The sequence below is a fragment of the Cebidichthys violaceus genome, unplaced genomic scaffold (genome assembly GCF_023349555.1).
Source record: "Cebidichthys violaceus isolate CVI_PGR_0920_01 unplaced genomic scaffold, fCebVio1.0.p SCAF_5, whole genome shotgun sequence".
In the NCBI taxonomy this organism is placed as follows: Eukaryota; Metazoa; Chordata; class Actinopteri; order Perciformes; family Stichaeidae; genus Cebidichthys; species Cebidichthys violaceus.
Window position 1 is genome coordinate 9,128,785 of NW_027176705.1, and position 17,914 is coordinate 9,146,698.

General features: G+C 38.9%; 1 protein-coding gene across 6 annotated transcripts in view; it reads left to right on the plus strand.

Annotated features, from left to right (window-relative positions):
• Positions 1-17,914, plus strand: part of tcf12 (transcription factor 12) — a 75,121-nt gene that overhangs the window by 9,599 nt on the left and 47,608 nt on the right. For all 6 annotated transcript variants that reach the window (XM_068730304.1, XM_068730309.1, XM_068730310.1 and 3 more), the window contains exons 4-5: positions 2,314-2,387; positions 9,789-9,891. In XM_068730304.1, the coding sequence (XP_068586405.1) occupies positions 2,314-2,387; positions 9,789-9,891 (177 nt within the window). The remainder of the gene's footprint in view (positions 1-2,313; positions 2,388-9,788; positions 9,892-17,914) is intronic.

Genomic DNA, 17,914 nt, shown 5'->3' on the forward strand with positions numbered 1-17,914 from the left:
CATTACACCTAAATTACAGACATTGTATTTGTGTTTCTGCCTTTTGCCTCTTGTGAGTAATCTTATTGTGCTGCCTGTCTGTGCTCGGAGAAGAGAGGGGACCCTTGAGCCGTGGTGGGAGATGGTAATTAGACGAGATGACAGCCAGTGGCCCAGAGAGCAAACTCTGACCATTGTTGCATTCAGTGTGTAAAAAGAACCTCAGTTAGGCTACAATATGTCACATCGCTGTTGTCACAGCGCCAAAATTTAGACCCATGTTCTAGTAACACAAGTAGAAGTTAAATTTGTAATGCGAGTTTCTCTGTTGCAGTAAATAAAGAAACTGAGACTGTTGACTATATGTTTTCCATTAAGCCTCTGACTTTTAAAGAGGAAATGAATCTGCTGTGTGCGAGCAGCAAAACAACATGAAACTTATCTATAACTCTGCTCACTGGAGCGTGATTTCTGGTTAGAGAAATGTCACAGACTTTCTGGTTAAGTATATAATTAGATTTCTGAATGTGAATTGATTGGCAGCATGACAGTTGAAAATGTATTAATAATAATATAAAATTGTCACCCACATTGTCTACAAAATGTGTAATTTATCACATCTCAGATTGGGTATTGTTTTACCTTCACAGATAGGTACCTGAAAACCTCATCATACTGCTTTTTCATTATTTTCCTTGTTGGTGCTGAAGTGCTCAATTTGAAATGAACAGCCTTAGTGACGCATACGAAGCCCCCGTGAAGCTGCACTGAACCCGGTCAAGGGGAATCGATAGCTATCGTCTTTCTCTTAAGCTGCTTGCTGAGCTACACTTTGTCTTGAATCAGAGAACTAGTCCCCGTGTTCATCTGTAATCACAGGCGTGTACTGAGCAGATTCTACTTCTGCTTTTACTGGAGTTGTTTGTTTCAGTCGTTTTTGTATGCCTAGCCTTGCTGCATGGAGCCACCTCAGTGCATATCATTTGTTAGATTTTAAGATACGTTTTTTTACTTGATATTAGAAAGTTGTTTGTTGCTTGCTGTATTATTATTTTTCAGAGCATACACAATTTCTTCAAATCTGATATTTTTTTATTTGAATTTAAAAATGAACAGGGTATTGCATTTTACTGAGGCAGATGAAATTACAACACGGACAATCAATAGCTAACAATATTGTTTCAAACAGCAACAACAATTGAGGCATCAAATATTTTTTCAGACTATATCTCATAAATCAGATTCCAAAGATCAGATATTATATTTTTCAATATATGCCAGATGGTCTTTGCTGTTTGTTGGTGTTATTCATTTTATTTGTCTTTATTTGTATCTGTCTGACTTTTGAAGCATAGATTGAAGCAAGTTTTATCACGTTTTAGTGCTCAGCTGTCTGGAAGTAGCCCGGCATGCATCAATGCCAAATCATGAAGTTGTAACTTGCTTTTTGGTACATTGAAGCACATTAAACAGTGCCTATTGTCAGTCATGATTATATAAAGCAAACTAAATGACACCATGGAAAATATTCTTTTTAACTTTTGAAGAGCGACTTCTAAACTGGAAAAGAACATAGATAGGCCAGAAAATTCCGCCCTTATTTAAGATATGTCATATAACATTATGTACTCGACTTAGACGTTAATCAAACTTTACATATAACGTAAGCCTCCCCTTTTGATTATCTGCTGCAGTTTTTCTGTCAGCTTGTGTGCAGATCACTTCTGAAGAGTGTAAGTCGATTTCAGGATTTGATTTATTTGCCAATTAGGGCTGCAAGTAATGATTATTTTCATGGACTTTTTTCATCAATTAATCCAGAAATGATTTCCTTGATTAATCCTTTTTTGTTTTAAATGTCAGAAAATATGGAATTCACATCTTTTTTTTGTCCAAACAACAATCCAAACTAATTCCCAATTATATTAAACAAATTTTTGTTTTTTTTGCTTGACAAGTGATTACTCAATTATCAATATAATTGCCAAGTAATTTTAAATCAATTAATCGTGTATTGGTTTCACTAATTTAAAAAGATTTAGTTTTGTAAAAAAGGTCATTTTTCGACTCCTTTTCTCTTGTAAAGTAACATTCAGGGAGCAAAGCACGTCTTTGTCTCAAGTGTAGGATTCTCTATATTTGATGTTTTAGACTAAAAACATAATGTGAAACTCAAATCACAGGGACACTGCATAAAGTTGTGTTTTTAATAACCAGCATTGTGTTTGCCATTGTGATGCAGTTGTTGTTCTTCATTGCACCTCAGACTGTAGATAAACTGTATGTGAGTAACCTTTACTTGCTGACTGAGTCGTGCATCTCTCTCTCTGACAGGTATGGAGGAGCGGACCAACCAAGCATCTTGGGCCCCAGGTGGCGAGTCCAGTCCCTCCTATGAGTCCTCCCGGGTAAGATGACCCTCACCTTAACGCCTCTGAATGGCTTCTGCTTCACAGCACATTATTTAACACTCATTACATCAAACCGGTACATTCACAATGTTTTAGTCTCACCTTATCCAGACTACCAGTCATGTTGTATGACCTGAAATAGACACATTTCTTTGTGACAGAAATTACTTGTTAATGTTGTCATGGCTGGTGGATTTGATTTTTTATATTTAGTCAGACATGTTATACAGCTCACAGGAAACCTTTACTGGAATCTGGTCATTATGATGTAAACTAGCGAGCTGTTTGTGTATTTAAAAACTGTCTGTCAACAGTGGTGAAACAAGCCAACTGCAGGTGATTCATGGTTTTAAGCAGGTTTTAAGCAGGTTTGAATGGGATTCACTGATCTCTGTTGGAGATCTTTGTTCCTCCAGTCATATTCTGTAAATACTAGCAGGAGTAAACTGTCGTAAACTAAAATACATGATGGCTGAAAGCTCTTTGTTCGACTTGTATTCCCGTGCTCACAAAGGGTTTACACATGCTCAGTATCTTTGTAGGCATTGCAGTAGTGTACTTACAGCAAATTGTATTTGTCACTGCAAATGGCACCCAGTTACTATTTAATGGCTCTTATTAGATTCAGTGTAACATGGTTCCACCCTTTTCACTATATTAAGAAAAGTGATGCAGCCAGAGGCAAATGGACCAACTTATATGACTTATGGTTATATAAAAAAAGAGTGCAAGAAAAAACATTCAAAAATGGTGTTTAGACAGACATTCACTGTTACAAGTATGAGCAGTTTTCTGTTGCACATCCAAACGATTATTTGTCCATATATATATATATATATGGTTTTTATAATGTATTTCATGTTATTCTGCAATATGCTAGGAGAAGGTTGGTCTTCTGTTCAGCCTGAATACTTCCAATTAAATTATGTTATTTGTGTTAGTTAGTGATCACAGATTTACACAAAAGAAGAAAATGAGAATTTCATTTTTAAATAAATTGACTATAGTCCATATAATGCAACGTGAATTGTTGCTATTGACCTAAAAAAGTTTATTTTATTTAGTACAATGCACAATACAATTATTGCATGTGTATAATAATAATAATAATGATGATTGAAATTGATGAAGAAACTGTGCATATTAAACTGCATCTCTGTTCTATTAAAGTGAGAACATCTCACTGTTTGTGTGAGCAAGTGTGAACAGCTCTCTCCCTGTTTGTTTGTCCCTCACACATTGGTTGTTCTAGATGCCCTGTATGAATTTCATTTAATGTCAATCTCCTGTCACTTTCAATTAGATTTCAGTTAAATGTCAGAGCCACTCGGGCAGCGTTACCTTGTTTATTCCTCTGTGCCCTTCCCGAATGAACATCTACAGGCTATGGTAACAAAGGCAGCTTGATTTGAATTATAAGACAGAGACGCTTGAGATATCTGTGCTCCAGGTGCATATAAATGAGTGTTTCTGACATTGCAAGGCACAGCATCAGCCAGCAGACAGCTGTTTGCACCACCATAAGGCGAGCACTAAAACAAGCACATGCCATACTCTCTCACTTACACACGCATGCACACACACACACACACACACACACACACACACACACACACACACACACACACACACACACACACACACATCTACATACACGTTATACCTCAGTAGTCTACAATAATCTGTTTAAATTATTTCAGTTTTGTCAATGAAAAATGTATTTCAAGACAGAAACAGATATGACAGTGCTTTACCAGATACACCGCAAAATTATGTTCAGAGAAAAGTAGCTTATTCCTATTATGGTTGTCAATCATTAATTGATGACCATTGGAATTTTGTATGACAGTAAAAACAAGCCAGCCAACAATATAATGACTTTTAATCATGCGATCAATAGATTTTCTTTAATGTCAATGTCGTAATTCTGTTCATACTGTCTCACAACTATATTTATATTGATCTATTTGATCTAGCAAAATAGCGTTCTCTTTGACAAACAAAATCAAGTTTATAAAGACAAAATAAAGATAACATCTAGTACAAGTATATATGTCAAAAATAACACGTAGTCATTGTGAAAGGTTTACTATAAAACCTGACCATGAAGGATAAGCGATAACGTTACATCAATTATTTCTATTGTATATACACACAGTTAATTGATGATTGTTTGATGGTGCAAACCTTTTATTTTTCGGTGGAATGCACAGAATACGAGCATCATGTCCGTCTTGGTATGAAAGGTTTGAACGCAAAAAAGCCCTCCATGATCCATTCATTATCTGCAAGCGCTTATACATATACATATACATATACAGGGTCGTGGGGGGCTGAAGCCAATACCAGCTGACAATGGGTTCAGATTGCCAGACTATCGTCAAGAAATATTCCGTATTTTTTATCCCTGTAAAGGCCTTAAGGAAGGCACCTGCAGTGAACTGACAAAACATATAATGATGTGTAACGTAAGTGGGCAGACTGGCTTAAAATGAACCTGTGATACCACCAATTGAAGATTGCGAAATGAGCATACGTCTTGTTGTATTGCTATTCCAAATCATGTTTTGCCACCATTTATAAAAAAAGAGGGTGGCTGAAAGTTAGTGCTGCACACTTTTGGCAAGACGCTCAAATTTACACCAATCTTAAATCTTAAATCGCAATCTTAAATTGCCATTTTAATCAGATATATTTTAAAGAACTTGAGAAAGCTTCTAAGGAAATTGTGCTATGAATGCTGGATGTTGAAAAGCTGACGGTGAACTGCAGGCTTTAAAATAATATAAGATCTGGAATAATTTAATGTTTGTTGAAAAGCTGATGCTAATCTGGATTGCTTGCTTGAACAATGTTGAATAATAGGCCCATAATGTTTGAAAGATGTGGAACATTGTACGGTTTGAATATAGTTTCCTGCTAAAAGTATGAATAGGTAGAGAAACATGTTCAAATGCTTGAAAATGTGTTTTTTTATGTCCTGTATGTTTGTGTGTGTGTGTGTGTGTGTGTGTGTGTGTGTGTGTGTTTGTCAAACTGCACTAATTAGCTCATCTCAATCAACTGTGTCTCCAGCTGCAATCAAACGTTGCCATGGTGAAGGTAACAGCTAAGTGAGTTCTGGGTCAGACCATTTTACTGAAATTAAGCTGAGGTGCCCCTCTCAACCCCCTGGTTCCCAGTCAAAAACCATGAGTCCAAAATATTATCATGAGCCACAAATGACTTGATGATATCAATTTTGTATTTGTTGGAAAACTGTTACTTTCTGCTTTCTGAAATGTCTGGTCTCAGTTTCCATGGAAGTCAATGCGTCATATCCTTGGCACTCCTGTCAGTTTCAGGCTCACAGTGCCAAATGTTTAAGTCTGTTTGCTTCCATAGCTACACTGTCTGAAAGAGAATATAATTTACTACTGTTTGAAGCTAAAATTCTGTATGAAGGGTAATAATTGTGGGAATGAGAGCAAGATAATTTTTTAAGATTGTAAGGCTCCTCTAGCACTCTAAACTTTCCATCCCACACAAACAAATGTAAACAACTAAGATTTATTAAGCTTCAAAGAACGTTCAATATTTTAAACGATTTGGATGAGATTTAAAAGTTGAATAAAACCCAGAATGTATGAAAGATTTGGACATTTTTAAGGTTTGAATGGGGTTCCTACTGTAGCTGAATGTATGTGTGATAAGGAGAAGAGTGACTGGATAAGAGTTGAGAATGCATGAAGTGTAAAAATGTTTCAGTTCTGAACATTGAGTCCATGCATTTGAATGTGGAAAGTTAAATGCATTCAGTAATAATAGAAATAGCTGGAATGTCCTAATTAAGAATGTTTGATGTTTAAATTAAGTTTCTACATTGAAAAATGTAGAAGAATATAAGTGTGCTTTCAGCATTCACTGCAATGAAAGCTTCATATACATATACTTTTGCATATTTGCAGAGGTGATCGTGTCCCTGTCTTCTTGTCATTCTCTTCTCCTTGATTATGAAAGTCGGTGGTAAAAGGCTAACAGTGTGTGTTACATTGTGGATCAAGATTGGGCATTATTCTTTTCTGTGGTGAAAATATTGCCCTTAGTCATAAGATGTTTTTAGGATTGACTAGTTTCATTCCATTACTCTCTTAAATGAGAATCAAATAATTGATTAAAAAATTAGAGCTATTTCACAAAATATACTCTATTCACAATATCTGTCCAAGGTTCTCGGAAGAAATCAGTGCTTTATCTTTCAGTCTGTTACGAAGGGAATTCAGTCTTGTCCCTGAGCTTGTTTGAGCGGGTGAGCTACGAGTGTGTGATCAGTCAACTGTGAACAGTCCCGAGCCCCGCCGTGCTGACCTTGGCTCCCAGCCAGCCTCTGTATCCTGGGCAGCTGTGGCTGTAGGCTGGCGGTCTGACAGTCGGGGCTGTGCCCACCGCCACCGCACGACAACCCCCACTTCCCCAGTGCCCTGCCCCGACTTGATACCCGACCCCCCACGTATCCATCACGACCATATCATCACTTCCCAAGCTGCCACATGCAGCCACATGCTCACCTGGGACGCAGCACAGAGTGTTGAAGAGATGACTTTTTAAACGTTGCGGCGAGTGATTGGGGGAAAAGGCCTGCATGCTGCCAGTGATCTGAGTTATTTAGCCAATAGTGCCAACGTTGCCCTGTGGCAGCGATGACAGCGTGTGTTAGTGTCTCAGATAGATGTAGGGCACTAGTGTTTGGGAATGATGAGGGATCTGTGATTGATGATCTAACAGTCCCAGATGTTTGCATTGACACACACACACACACACACACACACACACACACACACACACACACACACACACACACACACACACACACACACACACAAAATGAGCCTGGATTGACAGTGGCGGTCATAACAATCAAAGACTTGTTGGTTCATGATCAAGTGCTTTCTAATATTTCGTCAAATGAGTAGTTTGACTTTTTGGGAAACTCGCTTTCTGGCACAGAGTTAGGTGATACAATCAATACCACTCTATTATGAAAGGCTATAGCCAGGGCTAAGAGTGAAAACAAGGGGAAACAGCTGGATCTAAAACTCACTAATTAACATGTTATATGCTGTTTGTCTAATCAGTCTTTATTCTAAGCTAAGCTAACTGGCTGCTGTCTCTAGCTGAATGTTTAATGGACAAATATAAGAGCAACAATAACAATCCTCTTATCTAATTCACTGTCAGAAAGCAAATACGTGTATTTTCTAAAATGTTGAACTATTCCTGTAAGTCTGCAGTTTGAAGCATTTTCCTTGTTTTGCTGCAGAAGAGAGGAGATGTTTTTTTGCCTGCTTACGTTAGCTGTGTAAGTCTGTGTGTGTTAGTTTGCTCGAGCCTCCCTCACAGGGCTGTTGTTGTTATTGAGTCTGTTCATGGTGTGATTAACAGTGTGTGCGGCCTGGCAGCAGCACAATAGGGTATCTCTGAGGATTCCCTCGACACAGCACAACACTCCACTGCCTTTGAAATTACTCCATCACCATCCACTCACAAAAAAAGATGGATAATAAGATTTACTTTTTTTACTGTATGTTGAATGCAAAGGGTATGAGTTAGTGAAAATGGCTCTATAGAAATGCAAGCCCTCTGCTACTCGGTCCCTCTGGTGGGAGTTAATGTAGTTTGGGGAGATGTATTTGACTGAAGCACAGGAGGATTTTCACAGGGCTTGGGATTAGCACTGTAACAGACTATCTTTTATTACATAGGACCCCGAGTTTCTAAAACCATACTGTGACCGATATTTAGACCTAAGCCCCCGAAGCTGATAACTGTCATGAAAAGGCACTGTTAAGCTGAAGGAGAAAAAGACCATTTTTAAGCTGCAGGTACCTGGGAATGATATGGGATTGCATCTTTCTGTTTCTCTCTCTTCTATGTAACAACACCTTCTTATGAACTGTGGGGTGATAAACCTGTTATCATATAGATAAAATAGTAGAATCAAGAAGAAAACTCAAATGTCAACACAACTAAATATTCAAGAGTGAGATGTTTGTTTTATAGACGTATTGTTCAGTTGTTTTCTAAGAGCTAAAAAACAGCACAAATATTTACATCACTTTATCTGTTTATTGGTGCTGATATGTTGGCAATATGAAGTTCATATGCTGAAGAATGTAATGGTAATGTGTTTTTATTCCAAAACTTGAGATTGGCCAAGAGATGGTTTTACTATGGTATAAAAATAAATCTGTCTATCAGCCTATAGAACCTTATAGGGCCAACGTCATGATAACATCGCTGTGTTAACCGGACGCAAAACAAAGGAAAGACTGGATACGAACACAAATCACCTCAGAGTATAGGCTACAGTCACACATAAAATGTCATCGTGTAGTTGGGTGCCAGAATCAAAGGAGTAAGGCTCCACCCTGAAATTTGATCCAGATCAGATACCTTTGAGATTTGAGGCTGTAGCGAGCTACAATATCGGTGAAGCGGTTCAGAGATGGAGAGACAATGTTGCTAATAATTGAGCTTAACCTTCTGCTTACCTCAGCCATAATGGCTGCTGCACTGCAAAGGTGAGCTCACGCAGAAGGCAAAACTATTCGAGAGATGGAGAGAAAATGTTGCTACTTGTTTAGCCTTCAGCTAGCTGTAGCCGCAGCAGTGAGTCTTTGACTGCGGTTAGCAAAAGCCAAACTATTAACAACATGTTCTCTTCATCTCTGAAACACTTGGCCGATATTGTCTGTCTTCCTTTTTTGGGTTGCTTTGCAGTGTAAGCAGCTGTTGCCAATGCTGGAATAGCAACTTTTTCTGCAGGATAGTTATAGGCATCCAAAGATGTATGCGCAAGTAACACTTGTGTCCCGGAGAATGACTCTACACATTCAAAGAAATGTTTCTTCAGCCATCATTGAAAAACAGGCCAACACAACTTGCTAGCCAGCGTTAGCTAATGTGGTGAGAGAATTATTCTGCATCCTCCAACGCTCCTCCCACAAAAAAAGGGAAATAATGATAATTCATTCATATCGTGCCTTTCATGCAGTTCAAAATACTTTTCAAAATAATAAGATGAGAGAAGTAAAATTATATGATACATATTAAAAGTTAAATAATAGAAACAAACAAATCCACTGAATAATTGTATCTACGTGGCAAATGATGGGGTCATAAATGTATACGTATTATTTCTGTGAATCAACAGTGAAAATGTCAGTCACAGAGATTTAAAGATCTGTTTTTCTTTCCTGGCTCTTTCAAATTTTTTTTGGACTATTACACAAAAAAGATGACAGTTTATTAGCATAACTAGCCAGTTGTGCTCTCCTCGTTTTAATAAGTGGAATGCCATCTCACTCAATTAGTGAAGTTGCCCGATAATGTGCTTAATATTCTGATCTCTTCCCCCAGGGTTTCGCTGACAGCCCTCATTACGGCGATCATTTGATTGACAGTCGATTAGTGTCCCATGAAGGATTGTCCCCAACACCTTTCGTGAACTCGAACATAATGGGTAAGTAAGTGATTCTCTTCAACTCACCCCTCACATGCCCTTTGGTAGTGGAAAGACATTCTGTTTGAAAATTGCCTGATTGAGGTTAAGGCACATCATGCATCTGGAGGTAGCAGTACTGAAAGGCTTGCCAGGCTGCAGGGCTATTTTTTTTCCCATCTCCTGCTGTCTTTATTTCCTCCCATAATCCCCCTCCCCTCTCTCAGTATCTCCCTCTTCCTCCCCCTGTGATGACCCTCCCCCAGGCTAGAAATCACGCCATCAGTATAGCTTTCTGTCATAAGAAGCCGTCTGCTAGACATCAAAACCGCCCACAGCATCTTCCATTGGCAGCATCGTAGTGACTTTAGGGTGCAAGGTTAAACAGTCTGTTGTAGCAAAGACCTTATCAAATAAAAATAATTTATTTATTATCATACATTTACTGTAGATTATTTAATGTTCAATATTTCTTGCTTGTCCTTATTGTTTGCTTGATTGAACCACCTTTTGGTTTCCTGATATAAATGGGAAGAATTCTATATCTGCATTTTATATTTAATTTTCAGAGCAGAGCAGCAGCGATTCCCTTTTTAGTGTTTCTTAGATAGGTTGTCTGAGTGTAATTTAACACTATTCATTATATAAAGTGAAAATGTTTTTTCTTGCCAGACATAATGATTCTTGAGTTGTCAATGTTTAGGCTCGGTCTGTCTTTTTAGTATTGTAGGTTTGGTCAAGTTAAATTCTTCTATCACTTTGAGTTGCAGAAGCTGCATATTTTTAGCCATTTATCCGTTACTTTTAGAGCGATCTATTTTGACTTCTCTGCTCTCTTTGGATCTATTTTTCACACACACTCAATTAGAACATGTGGTGTTCAGGTGTAACAACTGACTCAGTTTGGCGATGGTGTGGCTATTGGTAGTTTATTGGCTTTTGTGACAATAACCACACAAAAGATTGCCTATTTGTGTCTTTATTTTCCTCCTGAACACTTTTTATTTTTAACAAATCATAACTTCTGTTTTGATAATGATTACAAAAATACCATTTGCAGCTACATACGGTACTCTGGTATTTCTGACTAAGTTCTCTTATAATAATTAAAAGCTGTGCGTTATCCAGCTCTTTGGCCTGGCATCATTGTGATGTGTAACCACTTGACAGTTTTATGGCTAACTACATCTCAGCTCATTATGCAATGACCCTGGAGACGGGTTTCCGAAAAAAGTGATTAGTTCGCAAATGGTAACTGCTGATTTGAAACAAAATGTTATCTTTCTTTTAATTGATCACATGACTGTTTCAGACACAAACGCACACAATGTAATTTTACGTTATACATTAAACAGCTGCAGAATATGGATGTGATCTGTTGCAGTAATATGTCAGATTTAGACAGCGTGATTGTAAACTTGGAAATGCCTGAGCTTATCTCAGGCATGAAATTCAAGATGAGTTTGGTCTCAATCGTTTTTTTTCCCACAGTGATATCTGGGACTTACATTAATTAATGGAGTTTTCAGCACTTTATTAAATCATGTCTGAAGTGTTGTTCCTCATAGTTACACAACAGTTATATATTAGTGATCGCAATCCAGTGAGTCAATACAGTTTCTAAACTGTTTAATGAGTTGTTTAGCATCTCAGCATCTCTGGTTGTTGTTACACAGCATACGGGTTGTTACACAATAAAGTAGGAACAAGTTGAATGAATAAACTGTTATTTCCTTACATTTCACTGGTGTAAACAGACGCTCCATGGCGTTGCAGTTCAGGCACACATGTAGAGGCGCATTGGAGCGGCAGGGAAAATGACTTTTGTTTTCTTTCGAGATTTTTTTTGCTGTGGTTGCAAAGACCTTACCAGTAGAAACACTGTCGCACCCGCTTTGCTGTGGTCCTGCCGAAAACCAAACAGATGGCTCTTTTCTTCCTCTTTGGCAGTTTTAGCAGCACTGTGCTGATTACAATACAGCGCCAACACAACGGCATAAAGCCGCAATTGCAGTTACAAATGACAGAAATCCAACCAGTGCAACACTTGTTGGAAAATAGTGAAAACACCCGTCAGAGTTTTGTCAAAGACTGGAAGTTGGACAGAATTTAGTTGGAGACGGTCGCCTCATAATTCTCTATGCAGGAAAAAGTTACTTTAATTTTGTTACTTTGTACACAATCCTTGCAACAAAGGATAAAATGATGTCATTTCCTGATAGGACTTCCTGGTATTTCTCCGTCTCACATACGTACAGCCTTTTAATGCTATTAACACAGTATTGTTTGTTAGTAGATGCAACTGTAAATTATGTTTATATGTAAGCATTGAAAACCGATTTGGAACATGTTGGATGCAAATGTAAGGGTGGTAATTTAGTGGCTGACAGTCAGCCTGGTGTGTCAGAGCCCTTAGGACCGCTTCCTGTTTCCTGCCACCTATTCAATGTGTTTTTCCTGAAGGGAGATGCCCAATTCATAACCCTAATGACATACTTTCCATGTTTACATGGTTTAGTTTATCAGCACAGTAGATCTAAACTGTGATTTGTTCTTAAAAAAAAAAACAATGCTGATGAGAAATTTCCTTTGGGAAAAAACACTAAAGTCTATCAATCCTCATTTTAGTAAAGTAATTTATCTCCAGAGTATCAAATAATACTGCTACTTGGCCAAATAGCTTCAAAATTGAATACAATTTTATTTAAAGATGTTTTTATTGAACTTAAGTCTGGAAAGAAACGAAAGATTCAATTTGAAAACGGACCTCTGTGAAAGTCTGATCCTCTGTGCTGCATCTAACATGTGCCCACCAAATGTCAAAACAATAGTAATAATGTACATCATAGAAACCAGGGACAAACAATATGTAACTATGTAGTGTTCTGATCTTGTACTGTATTTTATGGTTTGCATCTGGTTTAAATTTGGGGTACTCTTGAAACACTGGACCAACAGCGGACTTCTGTACTGCTAAAGCTCTCAGCTACAACTCAACACCTGGAATAACACCTGATAATAATACCTGATCACAAAAACACTCGACAATATCAATAGGCGTCTCTGTATATAGCCTTGCGATAATGCAAAGCTAATTATCAGTTTTTGTATACAGTATGTGGTTTGAGCATTAATTTATACTGTCAGTATTTTTGAATGTGCTCAGAATGACGTGACTCAGACACGCTCACATGGGACAAGGAAAAACATGAATCACATCAGTGTGTATGTAGCTACAGTACAAACATTTAATCAGAAAAAGGCAGCTCTCAGTTCTGTGGGTTTGAAGGAGTTATATAGTCATAGCACTGGTAATACATGGCTGACAAAAGAGGCTCACAAGAGAAGAGTGAGAGGCTTTGAAGCTGGATGCGGTTTTGGGTGAATGCTGGGAAACCACCGATTGCTTAAGGATGACACTGTTCTCACCAGGGGCCGACTCCCATGTTAGTACGGATCAGCTGGTCTGGCCCTCATGTGCATCTTAGCCCCACCCTCCTGTGCCACAATCCTCTTACTAACCCGCACGTTATCCCCTGCATGCTGTCGGACAGGTGGCAGCCACATTGTTCCTGCTTATTATAGGGCACTCTGGAACATATTTTCAGTCTCAGCCATGTGCTGAGACTCTGACTCAACCGCTCATTAGGGCTGCGCGATATGAGGAAGATGTGCGATAACGCACACTCTACTTGTGCAATGACAGACTCAGGCAGAGGAGAGAAAAGTCTCGGAGTGGAGCATAAGTGGCATCGTCGCTTGCTCGCTCTCTTTTTCAAGCACTGGCCTGATGGCTCAATATTGCAGTCTTTCGCGTTGACGTTGCGATGACAATGAAAAAAGATTTAGGGCAGGGTCACACATGCGCATATGCAAATGTGGGCAGTGCCAAGTGGGGACAACCACATATACACAAGTGCACTAAAGTTGAACTCCATGTGATGCAAATATGTGATATTTGGGAATTTGCTTTGCCACCGGAAGCACATTTTGACAAAGTCTCAGTCTCAACCATTACCAAAGATCCATGTGTGGTTGACCCCACGTGGCACTGCCCACATTTAGTACAACAGACACTGACAAATCATTCAAAGAGACAGATAGACAAACACCTCTAGATGTACAGTCTTAATAATGAGAAGCAATAGGTGGGGAAATGACTTCGGCTCTGCCTTTGTCTGCTCCCCTAAAACAATCCACACCAGCTGAAATTATATTACAATTCTACTGTAATCGTATTTATATTGTAGTGTGATTGTGAAAGAGCGTAGTTTCACTGAAGTATTTCTACGTAATTGTTGTACATCACTGATGAGCTGGCAATTTAAAGTCTCATTATATGACGTCATTCACTAATGACTTGAAACCCTGATTGGGTCAGACTCTCAGACACTCCTCCAACTAGGGTTACACATTTATCTTTACAATTCTCACAGTTGTTTGTTCTTCCCAATTGTTTCATGTTACTGTGCAGCTGATGACTTCACTGAACCTCTCTTCCTTCTCTGTAGGTAGTAATGCTTGACTTAAGGTCTTCTGCAGGTCTTGTAGGGTTGTTTCCCATTCAGTTGTTCTAATTGTGTAGCCACAGGGAGAACCAACAGTTCACAGCCCTGACAAGGAATGGATACATCTAATTACCCGCTCAGATTTTTTCTTGTGGTGTTAGCTCGATGAGCAGAAGCCAGTGGGGGAGGTTGATTTCAAGCAATCTGGGCAATTAACACAGTCGATGAGCTGAAAGAGCTGAAAGAGCTGCACTCTGCGCTTTTACTTCTCGCTGTATTATGACTGGATGTGTGTGTGTGTGTGTGTGTGTGTGTGTGTGTGTGTGTGTGTACGCTGCATTTTTGTCATTATTTACGTAAGGGACTGATATTGTTTTCTTCCAAGTCTAGAAAGCCTTTTGATTCTCAGGCCTACCCTCAGATGATGCTTTAATGTTGCTGCTCTAATTAGCAAGACAGGGCTGATATAGCTTTTTACAGCTGTCATCAGTCACAGTTTGTGGCCTTTTGTCTTATTGGGAGATCAAGCGACCTATGTTATCTATTATTCTTCTATTTGATTTATATTTCTTAGGCAAAAATTACTGCCTTTATTTTAATGCGTACATGTTTCAAGTTTCCCTTTCTTCACAGACTTGCTCTCTGTCTACTGCAAACTACTCTTCATTTCAACTTAAAAACTGAAAATGTGTTAATTACTTTCCGAGTTAATGGCCTGGCTAGAAGTTGCAGGAAAAGCCATTGTCTGCATTTCTTTCTTTCTTTTTTTGTGACACACAAACATACATTTTCTAAGTCCTCATGAAGTTCAGGACCGAGAGATAAAGCCTCTGCCTCTTGTCTATAACATGCCCTCTAACATGCCCTTTATTGTGATGAACTGTGATTCATTATAAATTACTCCATAGCCCTGTATACCTTTCAGAAAAAGGGTTTTATTTAATTGAATAAATACAAACAGATGGTTCTTTCATGTTGTTTCTCACTTCTTCTGTGGTTATGACTGTGTGCATCAGCTCTTTCCAGCCATGTGACTGAGGGCATGATATCAAAACTGCTGAGTTGTGCTTTCATCGTCACGTTTCTTTGTTGTGCTTCATACATATTACTCATACAGTTTTAGCCCTGCATGAAAACTAATCAGCTTAACGCTCTCACCAACACACGCATGCATCCGCATGCATCTTGCTCCCACCCGTCGGCATTCACACGTGGCCTTAATGTGACGACCTGTGTTTTTGTCCTGTAGATCACCTTTCACTGGGTGTTGCCATAGCCAACAGTAAAATATTACCAGCTTTAAAGACTCTACATGCTAGTTATACAGAACATTGAAAGTCTCAATGGACTACTTTCTGTTATTGCTGTATAACTGCTGCATTGCTGTGGTCTTAATTACCATCAGTCAGATGGAGTTTTCTGTTCCCATGGAGCTGATTATTCATTAAAAGAATTGTCTAGACAGCTCAGTTCTGATGTTGCAGTTCTGATACATTACAGACAAGCTCCTTGTGTTGTATTATAATGTATTTCAGACTTCATCCTACCTTAGTTTAAGCTGTGCATTTATGGTTTATTTGACCAAGTGATCAAATAATCTTTGACTATATTTGTCTAAAAAATATTTATTAACCAAATAAAGGCTCCACAACCTGTGTTAGTGTTGCAGTATTCCACAGCTTTTTCCCTGTGTGGCATTCAAGTGCTATGATTGGCCAGGCGTTCGTGCTCACTGAGGTACCGGTAACGTGATCTGTTCAGGTACTCTACCGTGAACAATGGGCTATCCTGACCCTAACTACTCGAGGTCAATGCCTAACAATAGTTTAGGTGTTAATATGACTGGCATGCAACCTTTTAGGACCCTGTGTTGCTTTGTATCTTGTGTTTTTACAGTTTAAAAAATCTTTTAAAAAAACCTAAGAAATCTTACTTTTTTAATGTTTACTTATTTCTTTCATGGCAGTCCTTTTGTTATTGTTTTACTCTCAGTGTGCTCCTAACCAACATGTTAGTTGTAATATGATGGTTTTGAAATACCTGATATCCATATTATTTGCCTGGATTGATATCACGGATGTCATAAAATGGTAATCACATTCTGTGTATTTGTCTGTGCTCTCTAGGTACTTTAAAGCCATAATGCATGCTGCTAAAGGGAGCGTAATAATACCCTGCTGGAACCTAAAATTTGCATCATATTAGCATTCTGTAAGCCTTTGATGGTGCAGTTGATTCCCCTACTCGTTTGCAAACTGTATAAACAAAAATCTTTTGTTTTATGTTGGTTTTGTTTCTTTTAATACTTTGTGGGGTTGTTTTGGTGACATTGCATTTTTTAATAATACAAAAAAGGCATCATACAAGCATGCTACATTGGGCAGTCTTTTGCTCTAGAATAGAATTAATCTCTTTCAGTCTTTTTCATTTTTCATTTCTAATTGTTCCTCAAGGCTTTTGGTGTAGTGTCAAATCCCACATCACATTGGCATCCCCAGTGTGTTTTTACTGGGGCAGGTGTCATGTGCTAATGCTCCGTCCCGTGGGGGACCCTTCTCAGACCCAGGCTGTGATTGTGGCCAGGTGCTGTTCAGGTGTGCACTCAGTTTTCTTTCCACTGCAGAGTGGGTCACAGGTGCTGCCAATGCTGCTCCCTCTTCCCACTCTGTCATTCACTCCCATATACACGCACACGCACGCACACACACACACACACACACACACACACACACACACACACACACACACACACACACACACACACAGTGACTGCAAGTTTGATACTGCACTAACTACTTTTTGCACATTCACTTTATCAAAAGGTAAATGCAAAATGTATATATGTACTGTATACAGCATATATACAGAACAGTGAGCAGACGAGGAGATGTGCAGTACAGTTTAGTGGATGGAGCCGGTCATTATGCAGAGCTGCAGGGTGTGCTTATCTATTACCGCCGTCAGTAGAGCATGAAGAGCTGAAGAAGCTGAAAGGGTGCAAATCCCTTTTCTTCATCCACATGCCGCCCACATCTCGCCACACATCCCAGCCCTCCCCGCCCTCTTCCTTCTTTCAGCCCGTTTTGGCCCTGCCCAGCCCTTGCCTTGCCCTCCCGAGGCCCCGGCCCCCAGCATGCGACTGGCGATGCTGCCCAGCTGCAGAGGATCAGCTGTAGTCTCTGGAGGGCTGTCTCTCCAAAGAGGAAGGAAGAGCCTGGCTAAGGCCAAGGTATGATGACATAACAAGTCATCATGCACCACGATTGTATTTAGAATCAGGTGTTGCTGTGTAGATCGTTTGACTGCATTTTATGAAAGAATGCTTGTTATGTATATAGATTTCTTATAGGATCCAGGATAAGTTGTAGATAATTGTGTACATGTGCATCTGCAGATGTTTGCACATCAAAAAGAGTGATAATTCTGTCCTTAAAAATATATATTTTGAGCTGAAAATACATTTTTGAGTAATGGTTCAAAGAAGTTAAGATAAATCCAAGTTGGCCTACTTGTATATCCCACATCTCTCTCTCTTT